Consider the following 23,441-nt stretch of genomic DNA (forward strand, 5'->3'; position numbering starts at 1 on the left):
CCTACTACCTGAGATTATTGTTATGCAGTCTACATACATCCATCTGGGGATGGTTTCTGAATTAAGTTCACAACCTCTCCATATGTATGTATATCAGACAAGGTGTCCACCCATTAAAAAGCTGGGGCTCTTAGCCTGGAGAAGAGAAGGCTCTGGGGGGACCTTGTAGCAGCCTTCCAGTACCTGAAGGGAGCCTACAGGAAAGCTGGGGAGGGACTTTTTATAAGGGAATGTGACATTTGTGTATGTTGATTACATATATGAAGTCAAACTCAATTTATTTAGAAGTCCTCTGGGATTTTTTTTGGTGAAAAGCACCATAGCAGCATAGAACATTATTGTAAGGTAAAACAAAGACAGAAAGAATATTCAGCTAACATCTACAATCTTTATTTGTAGGTTAATGAATATCTACAAAATGTTGAATGCCTGAATAATAAACTTAAATTGGAAAACAAAGCTGTGCGCCAAAAGTTTGAGCGAGCACTGGAAGAAGAACAATACTGGGCCAGAAAAAGAAATGAGATGGACACAAAGTAGGTTTTACCTGTCAGCTTTGGGATCCAGATATTTTGTCATTTTACAACTAATGCTTTTCTTGCCATGCACTGAGACCACGTTTCTACCAAAGGATCTAATTTTTTTTTTTTTTTCTGTTAGATCATGGACTTTATCTGTTCTGTTAAATGGAAAGCTTGAATTTCTAAAAAATCTCACGATGAAAACAGATGGCCTGGAGGAGGAAACTGAAAGTCTTAAGGACAGCCTGTTGTACGTAATCTTTCAGTAACAACAATAGTAAATCATTTCAGTCCCCTTCTTGTTGGTTTGAGGTATTCTGAAGTGGAGCATCTAATAAGGAACTTAGAAGGGTTTACAATCACTACCAGTAGGCTGGAATTAAACCTCATACATTGAAGAGGACAGCTGCCCATTACCCTAACTCAGTCTGTAGTTTCTTATCACCAGATGAGGAATATTCAAATAATGAAGGATGTTGTAGCAGTGTAAATTGTAAAGATTCACAAACATTGATTCTGACTGCCAGCTCATGCCTGTAGTACCAGGCCTTGGACTAAACCATTATCCTTTTGTGGTGGTACTTGAGAAAATCTACATTTATTCAGAGAAAGTGAAAAGGATCAGCCAGTTATGTCCTCCAGACCCAGCAGAGTCAAGTATTTGCATGCATTCTGAGTTTTCTTTGCCACCAATTGCCTCATTCAGCACAGCTTTCTTGCAGTGTGCCCCCAAGAGGCTGTTAATGTGGTTTCCCTGCTCCCTCTCTAAATCCTACTGAGGAACATTGTGTTAATGCAGTGCTGTCCAGCTTATGTATATAATTATAGATAAAATGTAAGAAAACATTTGCTTGCCTCCCTTTTCACGCTGAACATGAAAATGTATAATATGTTCACCCTGCTTTGTAGGGAAATAAGTACATTTCATTCTAATAGGACAAAGGAAATACTATTGCCATGTAAATATGGAGTGCAAATAAATTGCTGAAGAGGAGGTCAACTTGTAGAGCAATGTAAACAAAATCTACAGTATAAAACTAAATTAACAAGATAGAGAGGTGAAATAGTCATCAGATGGTATCTTGACACTAGTTCAGTATCTGGAGTAACAAAAGGAAAGGAAGGGATGCTGGAGCTTTCTCTCAGCTATTAGATTCAGGCTTTTGAACCAGACCACATCAAACACTGCAAAACCTCTTAGAAAAAGGGACTGAAAGATCACCCTTTCCCAGACGTTGTCATTCTACTTCTTTTTGTTTTGTTTGTACATGGTAACCTTGTTCTCTGGATCTTCACTGGTCTCCTTGGAAGCAGCATCTCTGTCCATTTAGCCCAAATCATTTAATTTTGGGAATGATGAACAGACATTCCCATCAATTTTGGGTTTTTCATCATTTTGAAAGAATTACTTAGGACTACAGTGTGCTACTACTGAGATGTCTTAGAGTGCTGCTTTGATAAAGTTTGCATTTGGAACAATAAAACCTTTGGAAGAAACCCCCATCCTACCTCTTTGTGAATCCTTCTGGATTTAAAGCAGGTGCTTCCTATCTCCTTTGAGTCTTGAAGGAGTAATAATTGCTCGTCTCACACCACCAACCTTTTTTCCTTGTACTGAGCTCCCCTAGAATACACCGAAAGCACATAAGAATCATGCACTTTGATATTAACTCTCTTAATTTTAAATGGGTATTTTGAAAAGCTCCGCTAAAAATCTGAAGGAAAGTGCTTGTAAATACTCAACACTGTTTCTGAAAGCTTCTCTCTCTTTTTTTTTTACATCCACAGAACAACCAAGGAAAATAATGCAAAGGAACTGGCATCTCTAGAGCAAAATCTGGAGGCAGAAAATAAGATGAGGTAAGATGAGAGACCGTGTGTATTGTATCCTTAAAAACAAAGGTGTAAATTAATGCATTACTGCCCTTGGCTGCTATTATATCAGAGATATAAAACCAAAGCCTCCCTATGTAAATATCCACTGATAGAATGACAGTAGAAGAACATTTCCTCAAATATATGCTTTGTTTCACTTGAACAGTCCCACTATGCTGCCAAGTGGTGAGAAGCATTGAACTTACCATGTAAGTTGGTCTTCATCATTATGGCAGTAAATATTCTCCAGTATTTCATAAGCTTTTTTATATTTATCAGGATAGAAAGCTGTGAAAATATTGATTATTATTTCTTATTAATTTTACATGTAATTAACCTCCATTGGTCACTGAACTGAATACTTACATCATACTTTTATCTCCATGATGCAATCGTGCTCAGTCCAATAAGCTGTTTTTGCTTTTCCCCTCATTAAAATGCCATTCTAAATTCTTACTCTTTTGATAAATAAGAATCTTTTATCTGACTTCCAGTATGCACTTTCATGTCAACAGCTGTTCTTGTATCAGTGCTATGCTCTGTCCTTCTTGTAGTTTACAAGCCCCAGGGATTTATGAACACAAAATCATGTCCCTTCTAGCTTTTCAGTTTGCTAAGATAAATTAACCAAATTATTTAGTCCAGACGTAACAGAAGACTGCTTGCTTCTAGATTCCTTCTCTGTATTCAGTACAGGGACACTTTTAAATAGAAACTCATAGGGGTTTTTGTGTCTTTCTGTGTATCTTTTCTAGATTCTGTCAGGATCCCAGGCTTCCAGCTGAACCCCTTTGATTGTAGTCCTTTCCCCCCCCCCAGCTCAAGCTGCCCAGGGCTCATGTATGGCCTTGGACACCTCCAGGGATGGAGCACCCACAGCTCTGGGTGGCATTGCCAGCACCTCACCATCTCCTGAGTAAAAAATTTCTTCCTAACATCCAACCTTATTCTCCCCTGAGTAATATAAATGAATATTCCATATTCTCAAATTAGGCTTGCTCCAGTAATGCTGTGTCCAGTCATGTTGTGTCTCCCTTCACTGCTTTTTCTCCAGTTTCAACTTATTTCTGTTTATGATCTGTCACTAGAGTGATGCTTCAGTGGAGGCTACTACTGTACTTAGCAATGCAAAGCAAACTCTTGGAAGAGGAGAATATAAGCAGAAAACGGAATGAAAGGATAGAGGCTGGTGAGAAAAGGAAAGCTGAGCTACTTAAGGAGGTATGTTAAACAGCAGGTATTATAACTCATGGCATTCAGTCATACAACATGTTAATGCTATACATTCACAGCAAATTGGTAACTCAGTAGCCTCTAAGGGGAAGTGAATAAGCATGTTATCAGGTCTAAAGGTTTTCAGTATCTAAAGGTCTTAATCTCTCCATCCTTAGAGGTATTCAGTAGCCATTTGGACATAGTCCTGGGCAGCTGGCTCTGAGTGGCTCTGCTTGAGTAGATGGGATTGGACAAGATGAACCCCAGAGGTCCCTTCCCATGTCAGCAATTCCATGATTCATGATCCATGATTTAAAAGCAATTCTTTATCTCAGCAGATGTATTTCCAGTGCAGATTACTTTCGTTTTGTTCTGATTGCTTATTTCCTACTGGTTCAGGTAGACACTGTGTATTTCAGAAATCCCTGTCCTTTGTTTTGTTTTCCATTATGAGACCAAAGAGCTTGAAAAAGAAATTCTTCAGTCTGAAAACCAAATCAAAGTGCTGACTGAAGAAGCACGTAAGAAAAAAAGCGATTACAGGAGTTATAATGAAGATTTTACTAATAAAATAAAACATCTAGAGGTAAGCTTTGTGTTTATTTTGATGCTTTGTTTTGTTGTTGTTTTTAATTAACCCCAGGTCAATTTCTGGTGGATGAAATGGTCCCATCCCATACAGAACTGGTAGTGTTTGCTGCATTGTGATGGAGCTGAGTTCAGCAGTTATTTCAAGACATTTTTCTCTCTCTCTCTGAGTATGAGCCATGCAGAGCTTTGGGAAATTTCAAACTCTTCAGCAGTCTTTGGTACACAGTGTATGTTCCGTTCCCAGGAAAACTCTTTAATTCTTGATCAACGTTCTGATTGGAAATGGGATAAATCAGATGCCAGGACTGTAGGAAGTGTCTGTATTTATCACCTTAGAAAGTTGTATTTAGAGAAGGCCTTAAGGATCTTCCTCATTTTTCTGGTGGAGAGGTTATGTATTGAAGGTTCAGTTCTTAAAACAGCCCCATGGGGTAAGACGCAGAGCTGATCCTCCCAGGAGCCTGTCTTCTGCAGTATCAGATATAGAACCAACACAGAACTGCCCTTCTTTATTGTCTCCATGATAAATAACAAGTCAGAAACTTCTTTGGATGGAGACAGCGTGTACATTAAGTAGCTTTTGATGGAATTTTATGCTATACTGGATAGAAGAATAGAAATTCTTCTACTACTGATTAGTAACTTTGGTTTACACATACATTTATCCTTTGTAATCACTGACCAAATAGAACAGAGCTCCCAAATGGCTTGAGAGTGGCCTGCTCTGAGTTTGAAATTAATGTGTATTTTCTTTAATGTCTCAGGTGGTAGAACAGTGTGAGTGCTGATCACATATGCAGAAGACAGACACAATAAGGGTGGGAGCACCCTCTACAGTGCAGAACTGGAATCACGAATGTTTTTTTAACAAACTGGAAGAATAATTGAGGGGGAAGAAAAGAATTCCTTCAATTAATGTTTCTTTTCATTAAAGGATGACATCAAAACTGCAAGTGAAAATCTTCTTAAAATAGAAGAGAAGTTAAAGGCGAGCATGCTGACTTTGGAAGAAGCCCAGAAGGAAAGAGATGAGAAGCATACAGAATATGAAGAGCTGAGGAAATCATTTCTAAGTAAGTGTGAAGTTCCTCCTCAACACAGTAGGACTTCCACTTGCTGTTACTGCAGTGTGCCATAGCACTTTGTCTGCCTGCAGCTCAGGTGAACTTTGAAACAAGTTTTAGCTGAGCTCTTTGCAACAACTAGAATCCATAGACATAGCTATAGCATAAACATGGAGTATCTTTAAATGCCAGACCAGTTAAACAGCTCACTTACTGATAGAACCTAGTTTTCTTAACAGCAGCTTTACCTTAAAATTCAGTCATTGCACTGCCTTAAAAACCCTTTCTCTGCTTTGCAGAAAAGAAAGATGAAGAGTTACAAATCCAAAGAGCCATTGAGAAATCAATCAAGACTACTGGGACGCTCAAGGAGGAAACAGTAAAAGTTTAAAACTTAATCATACCACTTCTGTAACGTTTCCATCACCAGCTCTACTTTCTCACAGGCGCTATGAGGCTGGGGTTGGAGAAAATGAGCTGGGGCTCAGGGTTGCCATCATCTCTGTTGCTGTGTTTCTGCCTGGTGGGGCGCCGCAGCTTATAGCCCAGCTCATACTGAATTGCCTTTAGGCTTGATTTTGTATTGCCTAGGCACATGGCCAGGCCAAAAAGAGACTGGTGAACTAAGGCCATTGCGAACCTGCTCTTATTCAGATGCTTGCTACTGCTAGGGCAGTGTCCTGTAAGTGAGCATCCCTCTCTGTATTTCTTTCTCTTTCCTGGTGAGATACCCATCTCAGCTGTTACTTAGAAATTACTGAACGAAAGGTGTCGTGTTGTAAAAATCTCTTTTCACTTTATTTGGGTACAAAACTCCTGAATAAAGGTCAGCTAACAGTGAAGAGTTTGTTATTTACAGCTGGAGCTACAGAAGCAATTGCAGATCAAGCGTGATGCTGCCATCAGCCAGATAAAGCATCAAACCGAGAGTATGAAGTTGCTGGAAAGAGACATCTATGAGATCAACAGGAAACTTGACATTGTGAACATCGAGAACTGCAGATTCAAATTAGTGAGTATATTGAAGCTCTTATTCAATGCTTGTTCTCAATCAGAAGTTATCTGTTCATTTCTGAGGGAGCCAGCCATGGAAATGCAGAAACACAACCACCACCACAGGGCAGACTTTGTCTTTTAAAGGACTGGATGTGCTGTGTGTTCCCAGTACCCTTCCTCATTTTATCTGGAACCATGGATGTAGTCATACTGTGTTGATTTTGGCAACTGTTCAATTAGCAAGATGAAATGGATGCTGTCAAAAGAAAGCTCATCCAGAGTACTGCAATTAACCTTTGCTTATCTGCAAGTCCAAGTTCAGCTTCTAGATATCAGGAATAAATTCTTTACTGTGGGGCTGGTGAGACACTGGAATGGTTGCCCAGTGAGGCTGTGGATGCCCCTCCCTGGTAGCATTCAAGGCCAGGCTGGATGGGATTGTGAGCAGCCTGGTCCAGAGGGAGGTATCCCTGCCTATAGCAGAGGGTTGGAACTGGATGATCTTTGTGGTCCCTTCCAACCCAAACCATTCTAAGATTCTTCTTGCTGATATCTTTAGAAACATTGAAACTGCTTGAAATTCATTTAGAAAAGTTACAAACTGTGGCAAGTATTCAGTCGTGTTTATTTTTTTCTCCCAGTGCAATGCGCAGATGAAAGAAGACATCCTGGCAATGAATGCTGAAGCAGAAGACCACCAGTCAACGATAGTGAAAATTCAGAATGACCTGGCAATGCTTCGTGGTAACGTTAATTACAGCTTCCCAACGAGAAGTGATATTTCAGGGAATATCTTTCAGTCCTTACAGAACAACCTACCATAGTTTAACTGTTGACTCTGATACAGGTTTACTTCTGGAGAGATGGGCAGAGGACAGCTCCATTCAGAAGGTGAAATTCAATTCATTTCATATTACAAATAGGGCACTGCCTTTTGTTTAACTTCACAGTGAGACACAGTATTAAACCTGTGTTTTCCAATGATCTGAACCTTCCAGTTTTTAATGCAAGGATTGGGTCATCAATGGAAAACTTCCTGCAGGGCTATTAGTTGGGTGGCTGGTCCAGCTGTGGGAAAACAAGATGATTAAAGCTTTCTCGGCATAATTTTGAGGGAAAGAAACATTCTACCTCATGTCATTGCAGGAATTCCTGGAGAACGAGCAGGAAATTCTGAACGCATTGGCAGCCCTGGTAAGAAAAATCCAGCACCGAGAGGAGAAGATTGGTGACATTAACAGCAGGGTACGGGATAGTCTGGAAGGACTGGATGCTCTGTTTGAAAAGAAAGCTAGAATGGACAATGATGGTAAGATGCACCAACACTTTTCTACTCTTTTTCAGTCCTAGAGGTGTTTCATTCAGTTGGTTCATCTTTAATTTCCACTTTTTAAAGGTTTGTTGTCACACAGGGGCCTTAGATGGACACAAGCGAAACTACTTGCTTCGGTTCCTTTCTTTAGCTCTAAGCCTATAGATTTCTGCTTTCCTTCTTGGTTCACAAGGACCTTGTTTGTAATGACTCACAGGTTTGGTCACTGCGTGACTGCTTGTAACAGAAAGTAGTTTCTAATTGTGTTGTGGAGCTGATAAAGGCTGTGGCTATTGAGGCTGCTTTGAAATGGTTGGGTCTGGGTTATATGCCAGGAAGAGGGAATGAACAGAGGAAGGTAACTGTCCCAAGGAAGAAGCCAGGCAGAGGAGGGGAGGATGGTGAACATGTAGCAGAAGAGCTCCCTGCTTCATCTGAAGGGCCATGTCAGTAATTACTTCCTGGGCAGGTTTTCAATAACACATGAAATACTTACATGGAAATAAATACAGATAAGCACAGTACAGTTCTCAGTACTGCAGCTCTGCAAAAGGCTTCTCCCACCTGCTGCTGCCCTGTCTGCTCACATTCCTACACAGTGTATACTGATGTGGCAAATGTGCAAATATAGACAGACCTGAATGTGGATAAAGTAAAACAGACCAACGCAGGTCAGCTTTATAAATGGTATTTTAGCACATGGGGTTTAAGGCCATACTTTCACATGTCTACAAATGGCATTTTCTGCATCTACTGAACCTTACAGCACTTTTCCTCTCCTTTCTCCTACAATTAGATGCAGTTAAGAATAAATGAGGAAAAGCTCAAGATATTTTTTGGAAGACAGAAGCCAGCATATGGGATGAGGAAACCAATGCTATGTTTTATTCAAGCCCCCCTCATTGAAATTCTATTCCAAAGGTTGTGTTGCTTTATTCAAACACCACCTGAAATCTTACATTAGAAAAATAAATAAATACAAGCAAAATACTGTATGAGAATGGGTCTGAGGCTTTTGTGCATATGCATTATGATAAATACAGACAATTCCTTTCATCCATACTAGACTCTGTCTTCTTCATAGAAGCAAAGGCTTTTAATACCACAGTCTCATTCAGAAATGTTCCACCTGTACACAAATAACTTCTTTTAAAACAGAAGCTTTCAAATGCATAACAAGCACTTGAGCTGTTTAACCCAGATCATTAGGACAGCACTGTTGGCACAAAATCCTTTTAATGTCCATTTCCACCTTCTGAGAGTATGCGTGACGGCTCAGTGTACTTTGCTGTCATCAAGTAGAAGATGGCAGGTGCAGGTACCAAGGCAAGTAATGGGAGGTCTTGCTCAAGATTGTCCAATTTGGGAATGGAGATGATTCCATAGGCATGAAGCAACCAGTGGCTGAAGAGGACAACAAGCCTTTTCTTCCTGACGAGAAGATCCCTGAAAGACTGGAAAATACACACAATATTCTGTTAGCAGGATGTACCTGATATTTAAGACACATCACAGGTCACGCACACAGACACTGCATGGAGCCTTCTGGATTCAAGGCCTTCTAGCACACAGCAGTTTCTCAGTGCACCACAAGAGGGAGCTCTCATAGTAACCTCTTCCAGCTAAGAGAAGTCAAAGGAAGAAGCTTCTAACACACTACTGAGCAAATCCAAGTGACAGTTGTCTTTAATCCTTCGAGTATTTTATGAGGAGTTCCCATATAGAAAACACATTTACCTACCTCCACTTCAGAAGCAGACAAGTACACAGCCAATGTAACCAGAGACAACACCAGTATGATGTACGGAAAGGCATAATCTAAAGGCAAACAGTAACTAGTTAGTTAATAGGTTAAAAAATACAGTGTGATGCATTTCAGCAGAGATTCCTCCATATAACCAAGGGTGCAGAGCACACTAAGCTCACCCACCACCATCACATCCAACACATACAGCAATAGGGATCAGCCGGGCACAACTATTCAGTGCTTCCACCTAAGGTTTTCAAATGTAACTTTTGTCAAATGCAGCAGACACTGGTAATTCCTAGTGAAGGGACTGTACACATAAATCACTAACTGGTAAAGAAAGGTAAAGAGAAAAGCAGTCAGGCTAAGTGGGGATTTTGTTACACAGTTCCCTCCTTGTGAGACGTGTGCTTGGAGCTAAACCAGTGAGTAACTGAGCTCTACAAACTTACACTTAAATCCACTTCTGAAATCAGATGTGCCCTCATTCTGAATTAACTTCCTCCTGCACCCCACTCTATGCCTGTTTTGATAAAGGGACGGCCTCTAGCAGCACAGGCAGAAGGCAAAGCAGTGTTGGGCTACTAACAAGGAACTCATTCACATGGCACTTCTCATAAACAACAACTTAAGCAACATCCTCATCTGTGAAGCAAAAAGTATCATGTTCCTCCCCTCTCTGCCACGCGTCATTTGTTATTGTGCTTATAGGTAGGTTTCTTAGTGCTAGCAGGAGAGAACTCACAGAGCAGGCCTCCTCCAACTGCCTGGAGCACGGTGAGGACTGGGAAGAAGTAAAGTGCCGCATAAATGCTTTTAAATCGGTCAGACTTTCCTAAGCCACAGGCAATTTTCTTAACCAGAAAAGGTCGAAGTAGCATCATCAGCACAAGGCAGAAGGCGTAATATATAAACACAATCGTGTACCTGCAAATAAGAGAGAGAAATTCCTTAAAATGTGCAGTCTTGTTTGTCCTGCAGACTCAACTGAGAACCAGGAGGTTTGGTGTTAGCCAAAACCAGCTGTAACGTACAGTTGTCAGGAGGGGGATATAGAGACACAGAACAGCAGAGTGACTTTTCCTACAGGAAATGGCCAAGATTCAGCAAATGGGGATAAAAAAGGAAGTCTTACATGCTTCACAGAGGAATATCCTAGAATAGGCCACCTTTGGTGTGATGCTGTCCTGCTTTGCAGGGAGTTTGGACTCAGTGATCTCTGGAAGTCACTTCCAACCCCTACAATTCTGCGATTCTTGGGTGGCAAGAAGGAAGCTGATCACAAACTGCTCTCTGTAATACTTCTCTGTCACGTTTCCCTGCTGCATGCTGAGGATGCAGCAACAGGAAAACACAGGAACAGAGACTCTATCCTCACCAATTCAGAAAACATCATTAGGTATTAATGTGTTTGACACAAAGAACAGCTCGGTACATGAAAAGTCTCGAGGGGATTTGATACTTATGGGTACAAGCCAGGTATACAGGAACATGTTCTACAGCTTTGAGAAGAGACACAGACAGAAACAAACATGTACGAAAGGAAGTGAGAGCTCTGAGCACGGAAGCATTTATACTCACAGGGGATAGACTGCTTCATGAGTGCAGTGCACTGTAGTGATGTAATCAGGACTCGGGTTGTAGAGCATTGTGTACCAGTCTGAAAGCTTCTTCACCTTGCAAGAGCGGATGTGCAGAGAGCCAGCGGGGTCACTCACCAGCAGAGTAACAATTGCTGCAATGCTGCACTCAAACAAGGCAGTGATGTGCTGCAACAGTGCACTGGAACTGCAGAAGAGAAAGACATTTACTACTGTTGTGCTATCACTAAAGTAAATCTAAATGCTGACCGTAAAGCATAAGTCCTGAGAAGACAAAACCTTCTGCAGCTGTGATTCATTGTGACCAAGGATAGGACAAAGCCATATGAATAAATCAATAAAAAATATTAAGTTTTTTAAGCTGAATGTGAAAATTCATTTTCCATATCTCGGATGACGCAGTATGTAAAGTAACTGGAAATCATTCCAGTTTCTAAAATGAATGCTTGCTTTAGTATGGACAGAATAAAACAGTATCAAACCATCAGGAGAAGCATTCTCCTACGTATGTGACCTGATGCAAGCAAGCATTGCTTTCTAGGAAGGCACAGGCAGCTGCTTCCAATTGGAAGCATAAGAAGCAAATATCCACAGCCAAAATAAAGCACTGCTTTCTTCATTGTGCCCAATACTTCACATACCTCCTGCTGGAACAGCACAGCTCCTCGGTGCTCAGCCTTGAGATACAAGTAAATACAGCACAAGCATCCCATCAGGTGAAGTCTAACAGTGCTCATATTGTTGCCATGTCAAAGAAAGCAGGAGTGATAACAGTGCATCTGAGAGCCGAGATGGGGAAGAAGGACCCAGGTCTCTCTCAGAAATAAAAACCCCATCCAACTGCCCTGCTGTATTGGCTCAACCAACAGGTGCTCTGCAGAACTGCTCAGTCCATTATGCTCACAGTTACAAGTTTACTTTTCAAGTAACATAACTGAAGGAGGGATTTACTGACCTCTTTTTGCCTGAATACCACTCGATAAAGAACCAGTGCAGGACGAGGGGCAGCATGGCCATGAAGCCGAGGTACAGCCAGTCGTAGCGCTCTGGGGATCCCACACATTCCCGGCAGATCTTGTTGTCATCAGTTCGTTGACCTCTGGGACACACCTACAGGAAGCAGGGATTGACTGAGACACCGTGACCCACCAGGAACCCGTCACAAACCAGCTGGGCTGCGCAGCCTGGAGAGGAGAAAGACTCAATAGGGGCCCTTCAGTATCTAGAGGGAGGAGGTAAGAAAGAACGGGGGCAGGGCGTGCTGTGTTAGGACAAGGGAAAATGGTTTTAAATCAGAAGTGAGATTTAGACTAAATAAAATGAAAAGAACAGAAAGCTTTAAGTATTAACAGGACAAGAAGTGTATCATATGTTTAAAGAGTCAAGGCAGCAGCCTCAGCGATGTCTGTGCCTGCACTCGTGTTCTCCCCATCACATTTGAATGCACACAACACGAGATGGAGCCGCCGATACGAGCCGGGCCGGAGCGGTGCCGCCCGGTGCGCAGCACTTACCCCGCAGTCCCCGTAGAACTCCACGGAGCCGTTGACGGCCAGCACGACCCTGCCGCAGTACAGCCCCAGGCAGGCGGGCTGGATGTCCACAGCTGCGGGGAGAGACAAAGAGCCGCCCCGTTACCGCGGCGATACGGCCCGACCCCACCAACCCCCGCCATACACAGCCCGGCCCGCGGCCCTACCCGAGCGGAGCATCCCGGCACCACGCAGCACAGCCCCGCACTGCTGAGGCACTTCCGCCTGCGTCACTTCCCCCTCCGCACAAACCCCTCCCCATCCACAGTATCACAGTATCACATAGTGCGGGTTGGAAGGGACCGTAGAGATCACCGAGTCCAACCCCCGGGATTCAATAGAGCCTCTTGTAGCAGAGCAGCACTTCGACCACTTGCGCCATAGGGGGATTCGAACCCGGGGCCTCCGCTGTTGCAAAGCGGCGTCCTTAACCTTAACCTTAACCTTACCCACTGCGCCACCGGGGCACACTGTGTTGCTCCGCCTGTTGGGCGGGGCTTGTAGCACAGGGGGCGTGGCGCTGTTCAGGTGGGCGTGGCCTATGGGGGTGTTTCCCGCGCTGTTCCTCCCCCCGCATCGCGGTGATGGCGGCGGTGCGCGCTGGGTGCGGTGCCGGGTGCGGTGCCGGGTGCGGTGCCGGCGATACCCGTCCGCTGCCGCCCCGCTCGCTGTCTCACCCGGTGCTGCACACCGTGGAGATGCACACGGGCGGAGAACCGCTGCGCGTCGTGCCGCGGCTGGAGGCGATGGAGGAGGCGGCATCGGCCGGGCTGTCGCTGCTGGAGCTGCGGCGGCACATGGCGGCCACGCAGGATCACGTGCGGCGGGCGCTGATGCTCGAGCCCCGTGGGCACGGCGACATGTACGGGGCCGTGGTGCTGCGCGGAGCGGCGGCTGTATACGGGGCGGACCTGGCCGTGCTGTTCCTGCACGGCTCCGGGTACAGCGCCATGTGCGGACACGCCGTGCTGGCTCTCGGCCGCTTCGCCCTGGACTTCGGGCTGGTGGCGGCCCCGCGTTGCCCCGAGACCGCCGTGACTCTGCGCTGCCCCTGCGGGCCCGTCACCGCCTTCGTGCCCTGGGACGGGCAGCGCAGCGGGAATCCCGTCCGCTTCCACAGCGTGCCCGCATTCGCCGCTGCCACCGGTGGGGCCCGAGCTGCGGTACCGTGCTCTATGGGGGTGGGGGTGCTGGGCGATGCTCTCCCCTATTGCCATCTCCCTCAGCAGGGGCTGGGTGCTGTGTTGGGTACGGCAGCACTCATGGAGCTCGTGGCTCCTGTCAGCTCGGTGCTGTGTTCCCTCCTCACCGCCCTCTGTTTCCTCTCCCAGACGTGGCCATCGATGTCCCAGGTCACGGCAGGGTGCTGGTGGACATCAGCTACGGTGGCACTTTCTATGCCATTCTGAGTGCTGAGCAGCTGGGCCTCGACGTGTGCTCCTCAAAGACCAGAGACCTTGTTAGTGCAGCCAGCGCGGTGACAGAGGCAGTGAAGGAGCAGGTACAGCCCCGTGCCTTCCCTAAGGGGTAAGGGGCACTGAGGCCCTTTATCCCCCACAGTGCTCAGATCCCCATGCTGAATGTCCTGCGGTCGCTGCCAATGGCCCAAGTGCTGCTCCTGTCCTGACCCCGCTGTGTGCTCTCCCAGTTCAAGCTGCATCACCCTGAGAGCGAAGACCTGGCTTTCATCTATGGCACCATCCTGACAGATGGGAAGGATGCCTTCAGCGAGGAGCCCACCAGCAACATCTGTGTGTTTGCTGATGAGCAGGTACAGAACGGGCTGATCTGCAGTCCTGGAGTCACACAACATCCTGAGTTGGAGGGGACCCATTTCTATTTCAGCCCATGCTGGATTGTATTCTCATCTGATTGTAGGTGGACCGAAGCCCAACAGGCTCCGGCGTGACAGCTCGCATTGCCCTGCAGTACCATAAGGGACTCATCCAGCTGAACCAGAGCAGAACCTTTCGGAGCAGCACCACGGGGTCCTTGTTCACAGGGAAGGCAGTGAAGGCAAGTGGCTCATGCTGGAGCTTCTCTCTGTTGTGGAGTGCTGGGAAAGAGTGCTGGGAAAGTATTCCTGCCTTATACATGGCTTATTGCAGCTGGGGGGTGGAGAACATCCCATCAGCTCTGTCCTGATCCATATTCCTCTGCAGGAAACCAGCTTTGGGGAATACAAGGCCGTTGTGGTGGAAGTCTCAGGAGAAGCCTTTTACACCGGCACAGCCACCTTCACTATGGAAGATGAGGACCCTCTGAAGCACGGGTTCTCCCTCAAGTGATGTGGCAGCCGTTGCTGCTCCTCCTGCCCACACGCTGCTCTTTCCCTGTGGCCTGTTGCAGTGTGCAGAGCAGCAGGACCAGCCTGGGCTGCTGCCATAACAGCCACTGCTGTGCTTTGGGCTGACAGGTGCTGCTTTGTGGTGCTTGAGCTATGGGCTCGCTTAGGAGAGCTGCCCAAATCCCTGTGCCTTCATTACCTTTACACATGATTCTGATACCTATTAAATGCCAGCTGAAAAACACTGCTGGGCTCTTGTTTTCACCTCCTAGGTGCTGCCATGTCCTCATTGCACTGCTTCCCAAGCCCTGCTCTGTCGCTTCTCTTGGACCATGAGCTAACTTGGGTTAACTTTGGGTTAATTTTCAGCAGCAGGAACTGAACTGGAAGACTGGAACTGCTCTGACCTTTGATTGCAAACTCGTTTGCTTCTGAACAAAATGGCACTCAGTTACTGGGGGCAATAATGGGAATTGGCCTCATGAAAGTGTTCTGAGAGTGCTCATAGTTCATGGGGGAGCAATGTGGGAGGAACTAATGCAGTCCAGTTTAGGGGGGTCTTCTGTGACTGGACGAGGGGAAATGGTAAGGAAAAGGTTTAATTCAGTGAGGGGATGGAGGTGGGTGTGATGGCGTGGGGGTGTGAGGGGACGGAGCAAACAGGCTGTTCTGGTGGAGGAGAGAGAAGGCGCAAAGGAAAGAGCCGTGAGGATCGGTGAGAGGATGGGGGCTGTGAGGAGGATGGGGCTATGGGGGAGGAGGGGTGGCGGCAGAAGGCGACGTGCGGGCACAGCGGCCCCGGCGGGTCGTAGCGCTGAGGGCCCCGCGCTGCGGCTGTGCCCGCCCCGAGTGGCCGCGGGGGCGGCGGGCGGTTCCCGGGCGACGTCAGCGCTGGCAGCGGGGGGCGGAGCGGGCCGGGCCGCGGGGCTGCGCATGGAGCCGGCGGCGGCCGGGCCGGGAAACCTGTCCGGCGGCGGCAACGAGAGCGGCACGGCGGAGCCGGAGGCGGCGGGGCCGGGCTGGTCGGCGGCGGCTCTGGCCTCGCAGGCGCTGGCCCTGCTGCTCATCTTCGCCCTGTCAGCGCTGGGTAACGGCGCGGTGCTGCTGGTGATCGCCCGGCACCGGCAGCTCCGCACGGTCACCAACGCCTTCGTGCTGTCGCTGTCGCTGTCGGAGCTGCTGGGCGCGCTGCTCTGCCTGCCCCTGGCCTTCCTCAGCCTGCTGGGCCGCCCGCCCGGCGCCTGGCTCTTCGGCCGTCGCCTGTGCCTGGCCAGCGCCGCGCTGCACGCCGGGCTGGGCATCGCCGCCACGCTCACCATGGCCCTGCTCTCCTTCGACCGCTACTGCGCCATCGTCCGCCAGCCCCGGCACAAGATGGGCCGCCGTCGCGCCGCGCAGCTGTTGGCCGCCGTGTGGCTGGCGGCGCTGGGCCTGGCCGGGCCGTGGTACGGTCTGGCAGCCCAAGGGCGGCGGGAGGCCCGGCCCGGTTCGTACCGCTGTGTCTACGTGCTGCCCTGGGGCTCGTCGCGGCTGGGCCCGCCGTACGGCGCGGCGCTCATCGTGCTCTGCTACCTGCTGCCCTTCGCCCTCATGTGCTTCTGCCACTACAACATCTGCCGGGCCGTGCGCTTGGCCGAGAGCCGCGTGCGACCCCTGGCCACCTACGGGAACCTGCTGCGGGCCTACGGGGAGATGCGCACGGCCACCACCGTCCTCATCATGATCGTCTCCATCATCTGCTGCTGGGGGCCGTACTGCATCCTGGGGCTGGCCGCCGCCGCCGGCCGCCTGCCCTTCTCACCCACCATGGATGCGGTGGCCAGCGGAATGGCCTGGGCCAACGGGGCCATCAACCCGCTCATTTACGCCGCCCGCAACCCCAACATCTCCGTGCTGCTGCGACGCAGCCGCGAGGGCGGCTACAGGACTAGGAACAACGTGGCCGCCTACCTCTCAGCTCCAGGCTGCAGGACGGAGCCCCGCAGTCGAGCCGAGCGCGTGCGGGAACGCTACGTCAACCAGCACAGCGGGCCTTCGGGGAGCGCCCCGTCCTCATCCAGCCCGGCAAGCGGAGGAGAGGTGGCCATGTGGGCCTGCAAGAACCCAGCTGTGCTCTTCTGTCGGGATGGGCAGCCCGACACTGTCTCTGAGGCTGTTTTGCAGGGCAAAGTAGACACCGTCAACACCAGCCTCTGATGGGGTTGAGGGCTGGGATAGCAGCATCGGGCGCTGGGGACATCTCCCTGAGGAATCAGTGATAGCTACCGATCTCTTGGAAATCGGGGAGATGAGCCTGCATGAGCCATAGTGTGATTTCTTCTCCATCGTGCAAGCTCTGGTTTGGCAGCCCGCTCTGCCAGCAGAGAGAGATCCCAAGGGAAGGGTGTTCCCCTTCCATCAGGCTTGGGGCAGTGGTGATGGCCACTGAGCATCAAGAGTTTGATTGCATGTGCAGTTACTCCGGTCCTTCAGAAAGCATCGAACTGGAGCTGCAGAGCAAACACACAAACAGCCTGAGCCGGCCGACTGTGTGAGCTGTTTGCTAAGTGCCAACAGAGCCACCAGGAGCTGAGTGCTGGCAGCTGGAGGACGCTCAGAGAACACCACACTGTGAAAACCGCATCACGGCAGGAAAATGTTGCTTTAACCCATTGTATGTGGCGGTACACAATGTCATTGGGTTTGGGACGGGCTAAAAAGTGATCTGTGAGGATGATGGATTATTTAAATTGCTAAGTTAAACAGAGCAGTGATTGTTGTGACAGATGCCTGCGGAGAAGGAAGATGTGTGATGCTGGGAGGGAGGGAAAGGAAGATGAGATGTGTCAGAATTTCAGCAGCCTTTTATTTACAGGTGCAGCCAGTATTAAATACTGTGAGTGTGGGAAACAGAGCTCTGCAGACAGAGGAAAAGGAGTGGGTGTAGTGTGTTGGATCACATGGGCACAAGGTGTACTCGGAGCTTGGCAGACGTGTCTCACATCTCCAATGATTTAACTGCACTTAGAGGAGCCATGCGAGAGCAGTGTCTGAAAGGAGAGGCACAGCAGTGCTGTGTTTTCTTGCTGTGCTTAAGCATATGAAGATGTGCATATGCAAAGAACAGATATCATAGTGCCCACAGCAAGAATCTGTTAATGGAATGTGATATTCAAAAGCCAGCTCTGTTTGTTTGCCACTGGATAAAATGAAGGTAATACCAGGAAATGGAAGTTCTATTGCAAAGCACAACTTCCTATGGGTTTATCTGACTGATATTTTGGCCCGCAGGCTCAGAGTCCTAACGCCTTAATCAGTATTCAAACTCACAAACTGAGATTGTCTTAAATTAAATGTGAGAGGCAGGTAGTATTGTTCCTGTATGGTCTTCAAGAATATAGTGTTACTGTTGTACAGCTTTTTCACCTGGTTGTGACTCAATGAATGTACCATCGTTACTTTGCAAGCCAGGCAAGAAATAAATGATCTTTTATGCAGGAGATGACAGTGTCTCAGCCTGGCATCATTCACAGCACAGCCCTGAGATGGGAACTAATGTAAAAATATTGCCACTGAGTGGTTGTAGATGGGGATCGAAATGTTGTGAACCTGGGTAAAAGCCCTGCAAAAGGTGGTCCTAGCCTCCTCCTCAGCCCATTCCAGCACCAGTCTCTACTTGTTTTTAACAAGTACTTGCCAGTGGCTGTGCATTAAGGATGCACAGAGCTGAATGGGGGCAGCTGGCTGTGCTCTTTGAGCTTCCCAAACAGCCCTTTTCTGTTAAATACTAACTTGGCACGCAGCAAGGGAAGTCTTGACCAGACCCTTTCTGCAGTTGACCTGCTGCAGCTCTGCTAGAGCAGGGCCTGCTCTGTGCCAGCCATTCAACTACATGTGTCTCTAACAGCCCCCTTTTTCAAAGCGTGCTTTAAGAGACACAACTAAAGGCAAAGTATCTTAAACCACAAACAGCAGAGAGCAAGAGAAACACAGAAGGCACACGCCAAGCTTGCAGGCTGCCGGCCAGAGTGTGCCGCAGTCTCCCAGCTGTGCTGTGGGTCGCTGCCTCTCAGCAGCAGGGCAGTGGAAGCTCTCAGCCACGCTCAGATCCCCCTTTGCTGAGATAAAGTGAGGCGCTGAGGGGTTGGCCACGTGCAGTCTCTGAGGTCATGCTCTGAGAGAGCTGTGCTATTTAGCAATGCTATAGGAGCTGCTGATGAGTTTATGAGTTAGTTCTCCGAAGGGAAGCAGTAAGTCTTCAGGAGTGAGGAGTGTTTCTAAAGGCACCATTCCAGATGGAGTCTGATAATTTTGCCATTGAGGCAATTGGATTCATTTAAGTCATTACCTTCATCCCTCCCTAATACCCAGGTGGAGCCTTGGTTCAGAACAATGGCTTTGTGTGTAATTTACAAACTACAAACAGTTTGTAAGTGGCAGCCTGATGGGCTTCAACAGTCGACAACGAGCAGCAGAACAGGAGCGAGATCCATCAGCTCCACTTCTTTCACACTGGTGTTAGTGTGTGGCTCCAGCAGATGCCAGCAGAGATCTGAGCAGCTAGCACAGCCCTTCTGCTAACAAGCAGCAGGAGAGCTTCTGCTCATGAGATCAAGAGCTCCGCCTGGCACTGGACTCCACTAGGCACTGGAAGAAACCCACAAAACATTGGGGAGCGACTTCCAAATACTGAGGATACTTCATTTTATGATCCTGTTGCTTTTATAAACCATGGGAAAGCAGGGAGCTGCAGCCAGACAGTGCTGTGACAAAGTGTGATTTTGGGGAGGTCACTGGGGAGATGGTGCTCAACTTGCTGAGTGCAGAGCAGGAGGGGGAATGTCCAGCTCTGTGGGCATATTCCTGTTTCTTGTAAGGAGCAAGCCTTAGTTAAGGCAGCAGGGTGTGAGTCATAGAACCATAAAGGTCGGAAAAGACCACTAAACATCAAGTCTAACAGTCAGCCCATCACCTATGCCCTCTAACCATGTCCCACCACTGCTCCTGCACACAGGGAGCTGCCTGTGCTATGGAGAAGCAGAACCCTCAGCTCAGTCCCACAGGTTAAAACCCCTCAGTGTGATGGATGCTCACAAAAGCACTCAGTAGATTTCTCTTACATCCTTCACCAGCCATTCCCTCCCAAACACCCAGGTGGAATTTGCTTACCTGACTCAGCGACACAGCACTGGGGGAAAGCACTGGGGGAAACCAGGTAACATTTCTCTGTGCTCCCCAACACAGCCTTGCACAGAATACTGTGTGATGTGCTGCCCTGAGGCTCACCATCTCCCAAGCGTTGGAGGTGCACTTAGAGCAGCTGATCATCCACAGAAGCGTTTTGAACTCACTGCTATCCTGCTCATGCACTGTGTGTGCCCTGTGCACCAACCTGATGGCAGAGCAGCACACTGCGGGGAAGCCCCATGTCACCACTCATGGCCGTTTGATTCTATGATGATGGATAGAATTAAAATTATCCCTCTTCCACTAAACAGGAGGGAATTAAAGCATACCATTTTTGACTGCTCAAGGCCAAGAGGATGCTGTACTTCTCAGCACAGGGCAGAAAGGTGCCCATTTAGCCCCCAAATCCCAAATATCCCATTTTCTTCCCACCCACAGAGACACCCAGCGGCTGCTGTGTGTGCTGCATTGCACAATGACTCGTGGCCCCGCGCTGCACACTCACCGGAATCGCTTTTCTTTATTGCATATTGCCATCTTAGAAAATGTACAGTCTCATGACATTACACAGCATTTCCTGCTAGCTACGACTAATAACATTCTTACACCTAACACACTACCTTGGTCACTACGAAGCTAACAAAGTCCAAGACATATACTTCAGTTTACAAATTGTTATGGATTTTTTTTTTCTTTCCTTTTTTTGGCATTATTAAAAAAGAAAACCAAACCAAACCAAACTGTCTTTAAAATACACACCGAAGAGAAAAGAGTGGCTACTTACACCAGCACCGATCTAAAAGTAGTTTTCGACAATGGCACATGGAATTACCTGCACGCAGCCTTTGCAGTTATTTATATAGAGATCTTCTGTTCTTTTTTTTGAGGGGTGGAAAAGAAAAACAAAGACATGGCAAAAACTCAGCCCAACCGTGGGGCTGTCGTAAAACCAAACAACAAAAGCCAGGTCTGGGAAGGCAGGAGGGAATCTGACAGGAAAGGTCCTGATGTGGCACTGGGGCCCTGCAGGAGGCCACCCCTTCCCATCCAAATGCCGTGCAGATCCGACGTGAGCAACCATTCCTTAAACCATCAGAGGCCATAGGTTTCTATTTTCAACCTTTTAAATCTTTGTTGTTTTAGTTTTAAATCCCACCCCCCCGAAGTCCATTCCCTCAATTGTATCAGCCCCGTTGTTTGCTTTTCTTTTCTTTTTCAGCCATAAATAAAAAATATAAACAGAGGCACTTTAGTTAAGGAATAGCGTTATCATCACCTTTTTGCCTTTATTTCCCTCTCCTTCTGAAAGCAAAGTGCTCGACTCCACCTATGAACAGAACACGCAGGTTGCACAGCCGCTTGGATTCGAGGTGCTGGGCTCTCAGCTGGCGCTTACCTGCTTTATGCTACTCGGAAAGTCTTTTGTTTTTTTTGTCTTTCTTTCTTTTTCTTTTTTTTTAAATCTACAGTGAGTCCAAAGTTGCAATGAAGAAAAGAATAACATGGTAAAACCACAGCTCTTGGCGACTCCGGATATTTCACAGCTTTCACACAGCACGCAGACCCAGCGGCCTTCAGGTGCTTAGAACCGTATCTTTATACAAATCAGTTTAAACAGCACTTTTTTGCTATACAGTACATCTCGTTAACTGACATCCCACACCCCATCAGCAATACCGATTAATCTGACCAAAAGAGAAAACAACCTCAGTTCAAATAGCGTTCGCGTGTAGTGCAACAGGGACAAACTCATCTCTCCACAGGAAAAAGGAACAAACGAACAAAAGATCGCAAAAGTGTTGGTGGTATCAAAAGGTTTCATCTCGTTTCCTTAGAAAACAAACATACCACAAATAAATAAGAGCAAAAAGTAACAGTCCTTTATATATTCAGCATAATTTAAGAATAGAAATGTTAATGCGTTCACTTTTTATTCTCCAATTTCTTAATTTTCTAAACCTTTAAATTATTACTCCCTGAGAGCTTTGAATTCTTTTTATTCTTTTTATTCTTTTCTTTTTCCTTTTTTTTTTTTTTTTTTCCTATTTTTCTTTTTTTTTTTTTCTTTTCTTTTCCGGGCTGACATTTTACAGGTAGTTCTGCTTACAAATTGGCAGGGACGTAGTAGAACAGCAAAGCATTGCTCACAGACAGCACTTCGTCACGTCATTGCTTCTGCGTGCCCATTAAAAGAAAAAAACAACAAACCCAAACCAGACAAGAAAGTGGGTGCAGGTTTGGCCCTAGCCCCACTGCACACCAACTGAGTGACCTTCTGTCTGGACCGACATCTACGGAGGATACAGTTTGTCCCATTGAACAGAAAGTGAGAATAAAAATTACAACATGAAAGTTTATGCCCTTCGTCGCCTCCCAGAACCGACCCTTCCCGTTGCCTTGGGCCAGGAAGCGTTATAAAAGTATAAATACATCTGGGTGCCACGTGCACAAGAAGCATACTCGGGTAAACTCTTCCCTTAGCAAGGCAAGAGGAACAAAAGAGCGTTTCCCAAAAGCAATGGGAAGAAGAGCATTGCCAGGAGTGCTTGTGGCACCGAGCCTGGGGACCAGCACACAAGTGCACATCTGGGGAAAAACCACGACAACAAAAAGAATGCATCAAGTTCAGTCCACTTGGTTTTCTCCTCTTTGCTTTTTTGCCTTCCAGCAATTGGCTCTGCGCGGTGCCCAGGGTTGGGAGAGCGATGCCAAGCAGCTCTCCCTCACCAATGTGGGTCATGTCTCTGCACCCAAGTCTGGTGCACCTGTCTCTTTCTCCATGGACATGACATTGTGCTTGTACATCAGGAGAGCCACTTGTCAAGGGGACGATGGGGAGGGGACGAGCACCCACAGGACACAGCTCCGCCCGGCCTGGCCATGATCATGGCACATACACACACGCTCGCCCGCGGGGAGAAAGAATGTGCCACTGTTTCGCTTGGAATCACAAGGCAGTATAATGAAATAAAACAACAACCCTAGCCACTTCGAAAAAAGACCACTAACCGGGTTTTGAAACGCGCAATTTTCACCGCTGTCCTGTTTCACTGCTCAGAAGTTCAGCTTGGTGATGGGCCTCTCGCGGCCGCTGTCAGCCAGCTGGTTGGCGATGCGCTTGCGGTTGCGCTTCAGCTTGGAGAGGTCCTTGTCAAAGACCTCGCCTGAGCGCAGGGCCGAGACAAGGTCATCGAACTCACCGCCTTCCTCACTGCTCTCCTTCGCCTTCCTCGCCTTGCGCTCCCGCTCCCGTTGCTCCTTCAGCTGGTGGAGGGGAACATCTCACTGTCACATAGGCACCCACAGCCCCAAATTGTGAACAACAACAGCTTCCTACCCCTCACTGAGCAAGTGAGAGCTGGTCAGGGTTACTGACAGAACCACAGCCCCAGGAAGTCACCCCACGGATGGGCATAGAGTGAACAGCTTTTAGGGCTAAGAAGCCTGAGGGCATCTGCTGATGCAGCCAGAGAACACCAGAAAAGCTGGGAAAGCAAAGCCCAACTCTCTTCTTCCAGTGCAGTTATATATCAT

At 47.6% G+C, this 23,441-nt stretch overlaps 5 protein-coding genes across 14 annotated transcripts in view; 3 read left to right on the top strand and 2 right to left on the bottom strand.

Moving 5' to 3' along the window:
* CCDC175 (coiled-coil domain containing 175) overlaps window positions 1–8,569 on the top strand; it is a 27,114-nt gene extending 18,545 nt beyond the window's left edge. For 3 of the 6 annotated variants that reach the window (XM_085549628.1, XM_015865778.3, XM_085549630.1), the window contains 11 exons: window positions 400–536; window positions 661–771; window positions 2,310–2,381; window positions 3,485–3,617; window positions 4,066–4,197; window positions 5,137–5,275; window positions 5,566–5,645; window positions 6,126–6,278; window positions 6,904–7,006; window positions 7,110–7,153; window positions 7,409–7,748. In XM_085549628.1, the coding sequence (XP_085405754.1) occupies window positions 400–536; window positions 661–771; window positions 2,310–2,381; window positions 3,485–3,617; window positions 4,066–4,197; window positions 5,137–5,275; window positions 5,566–5,645; window positions 6,126–6,278; window positions 6,904–7,006; window positions 7,110–7,153; window positions 7,409–7,612 (1,308 nt within the window). In that variant the 3' untranslated portion in view covers window positions 7,613–7,748. Of the gene's footprint in view, window positions 1–399; window positions 537–660; window positions 772–2,309; window positions 2,382–3,484; window positions 3,618–4,065; window positions 4,198–5,136; window positions 5,276–5,565; window positions 5,646–6,125; window positions 6,279–6,903; window positions 7,007–7,109; window positions 7,154–7,408; window positions 7,749–8,370 lie in introns of those variants that run through there. The other 3 variants (XM_015865774.3, XM_085549631.1, XM_085549629.1) reach the window with 2 other exon arrangements.
* JKAMP (JNK1/MAPK8 associated membrane protein) lies at window positions 8,433–12,663 on the bottom strand. Of its 2 annotated transcripts, none has more exons than XM_015865780.3 (7): window positions 12,622–12,663; window positions 12,437–12,528; window positions 11,878–12,032; window positions 10,903–11,109; window positions 10,067–10,248; window positions 9,316–9,392; window positions 8,433–9,028 (listed from the first exon to the last, which is right to left on the bottom strand). In XM_015865780.3, exons 1-7 carry the CDS (start codon window positions 12,632–12,634, stop codon window positions 8,810–8,812), a joined length of 945 nt encoding a protein of 314 aa, XP_015721266.2. In that variant the 5' UTR covers window positions 12,635–12,663; the 3' UTR covers window positions 8,433–8,809. The 2 variants fall into 2 exon arrangements, with proteins under 2 accessions (XP_015721266.2, XP_085405758.1); XM_085549632.1 differs by having other exon boundaries at window positions 11,878–12,106.
* A 366-nt stretch (window positions 12,664–13,029) lies between these two features.
* Window positions 13,030–14,985, top strand: L3HYPDH (trans-L-3-hydroxyproline dehydratase). The gene is made up of 5 exons (XM_015865779.3): window positions 13,030–13,600; window positions 13,786–13,955; window positions 14,103–14,225; window positions 14,333–14,470; window positions 14,617–14,985. The coding sequence occupies exons 1-5, from the start codon at window positions 13,039–13,041 to the stop codon at window positions 14,740–14,742; spliced, it is 1,119 nt and encodes a 372-aa protein (XP_015721265.2). The 5' UTR covers window positions 13,030–13,038; the 3' UTR covers window positions 14,743–14,985.
* Window positions 14,986–15,544: 559 nt separating this feature from the next.
* GPR135 (G protein-coupled receptor 135) lies at window positions 15,545–18,222 on the top strand. Its single transcript, XM_015865711.3, has one exon. It carries the CDS (start codon window positions 15,675–15,677, stop codon window positions 16,935–16,937), a length of 1,263 nt encoding a protein of 420 aa, XP_015721197.2. The 5' UTR covers window positions 15,545–15,674; the 3' UTR covers window positions 16,938–18,222.
* A 2,186-nt stretch (window positions 18,223–20,408) lies between these two features.
* The window catches only part of DAAM1 (dishevelled associated activator of morphogenesis 1), a 76,634-nt gene continuing 73,601 nt past the window's right edge, over window positions 20,409–23,441 (bottom strand). For all 4 annotated transcript variants that reach the window (XM_085549627.1, XM_015865786.3, XM_085549626.1 and 1 more), the window contains one exon: window positions 20,409–23,171. In XM_085549627.1, the coding sequence (XP_085405753.1) occupies window positions 22,962–23,171 (210 nt within the window). In that variant the 3' untranslated portion in view covers window positions 20,409–22,961. The remainder of the gene's footprint in view (window positions 23,172–23,441) is intronic.

The sequence above is a fragment of the Coturnix japonica genome, chromosome 5, assembly GCF_054131305.1.
Source record: "Coturnix japonica strain WE chromosome 5, WE-NBRP24, whole genome shotgun sequence".
Taxonomy (NCBI): Eukaryota; Metazoa; Chordata; class Aves; order Galliformes; family Phasianidae; genus Coturnix; species Coturnix japonica.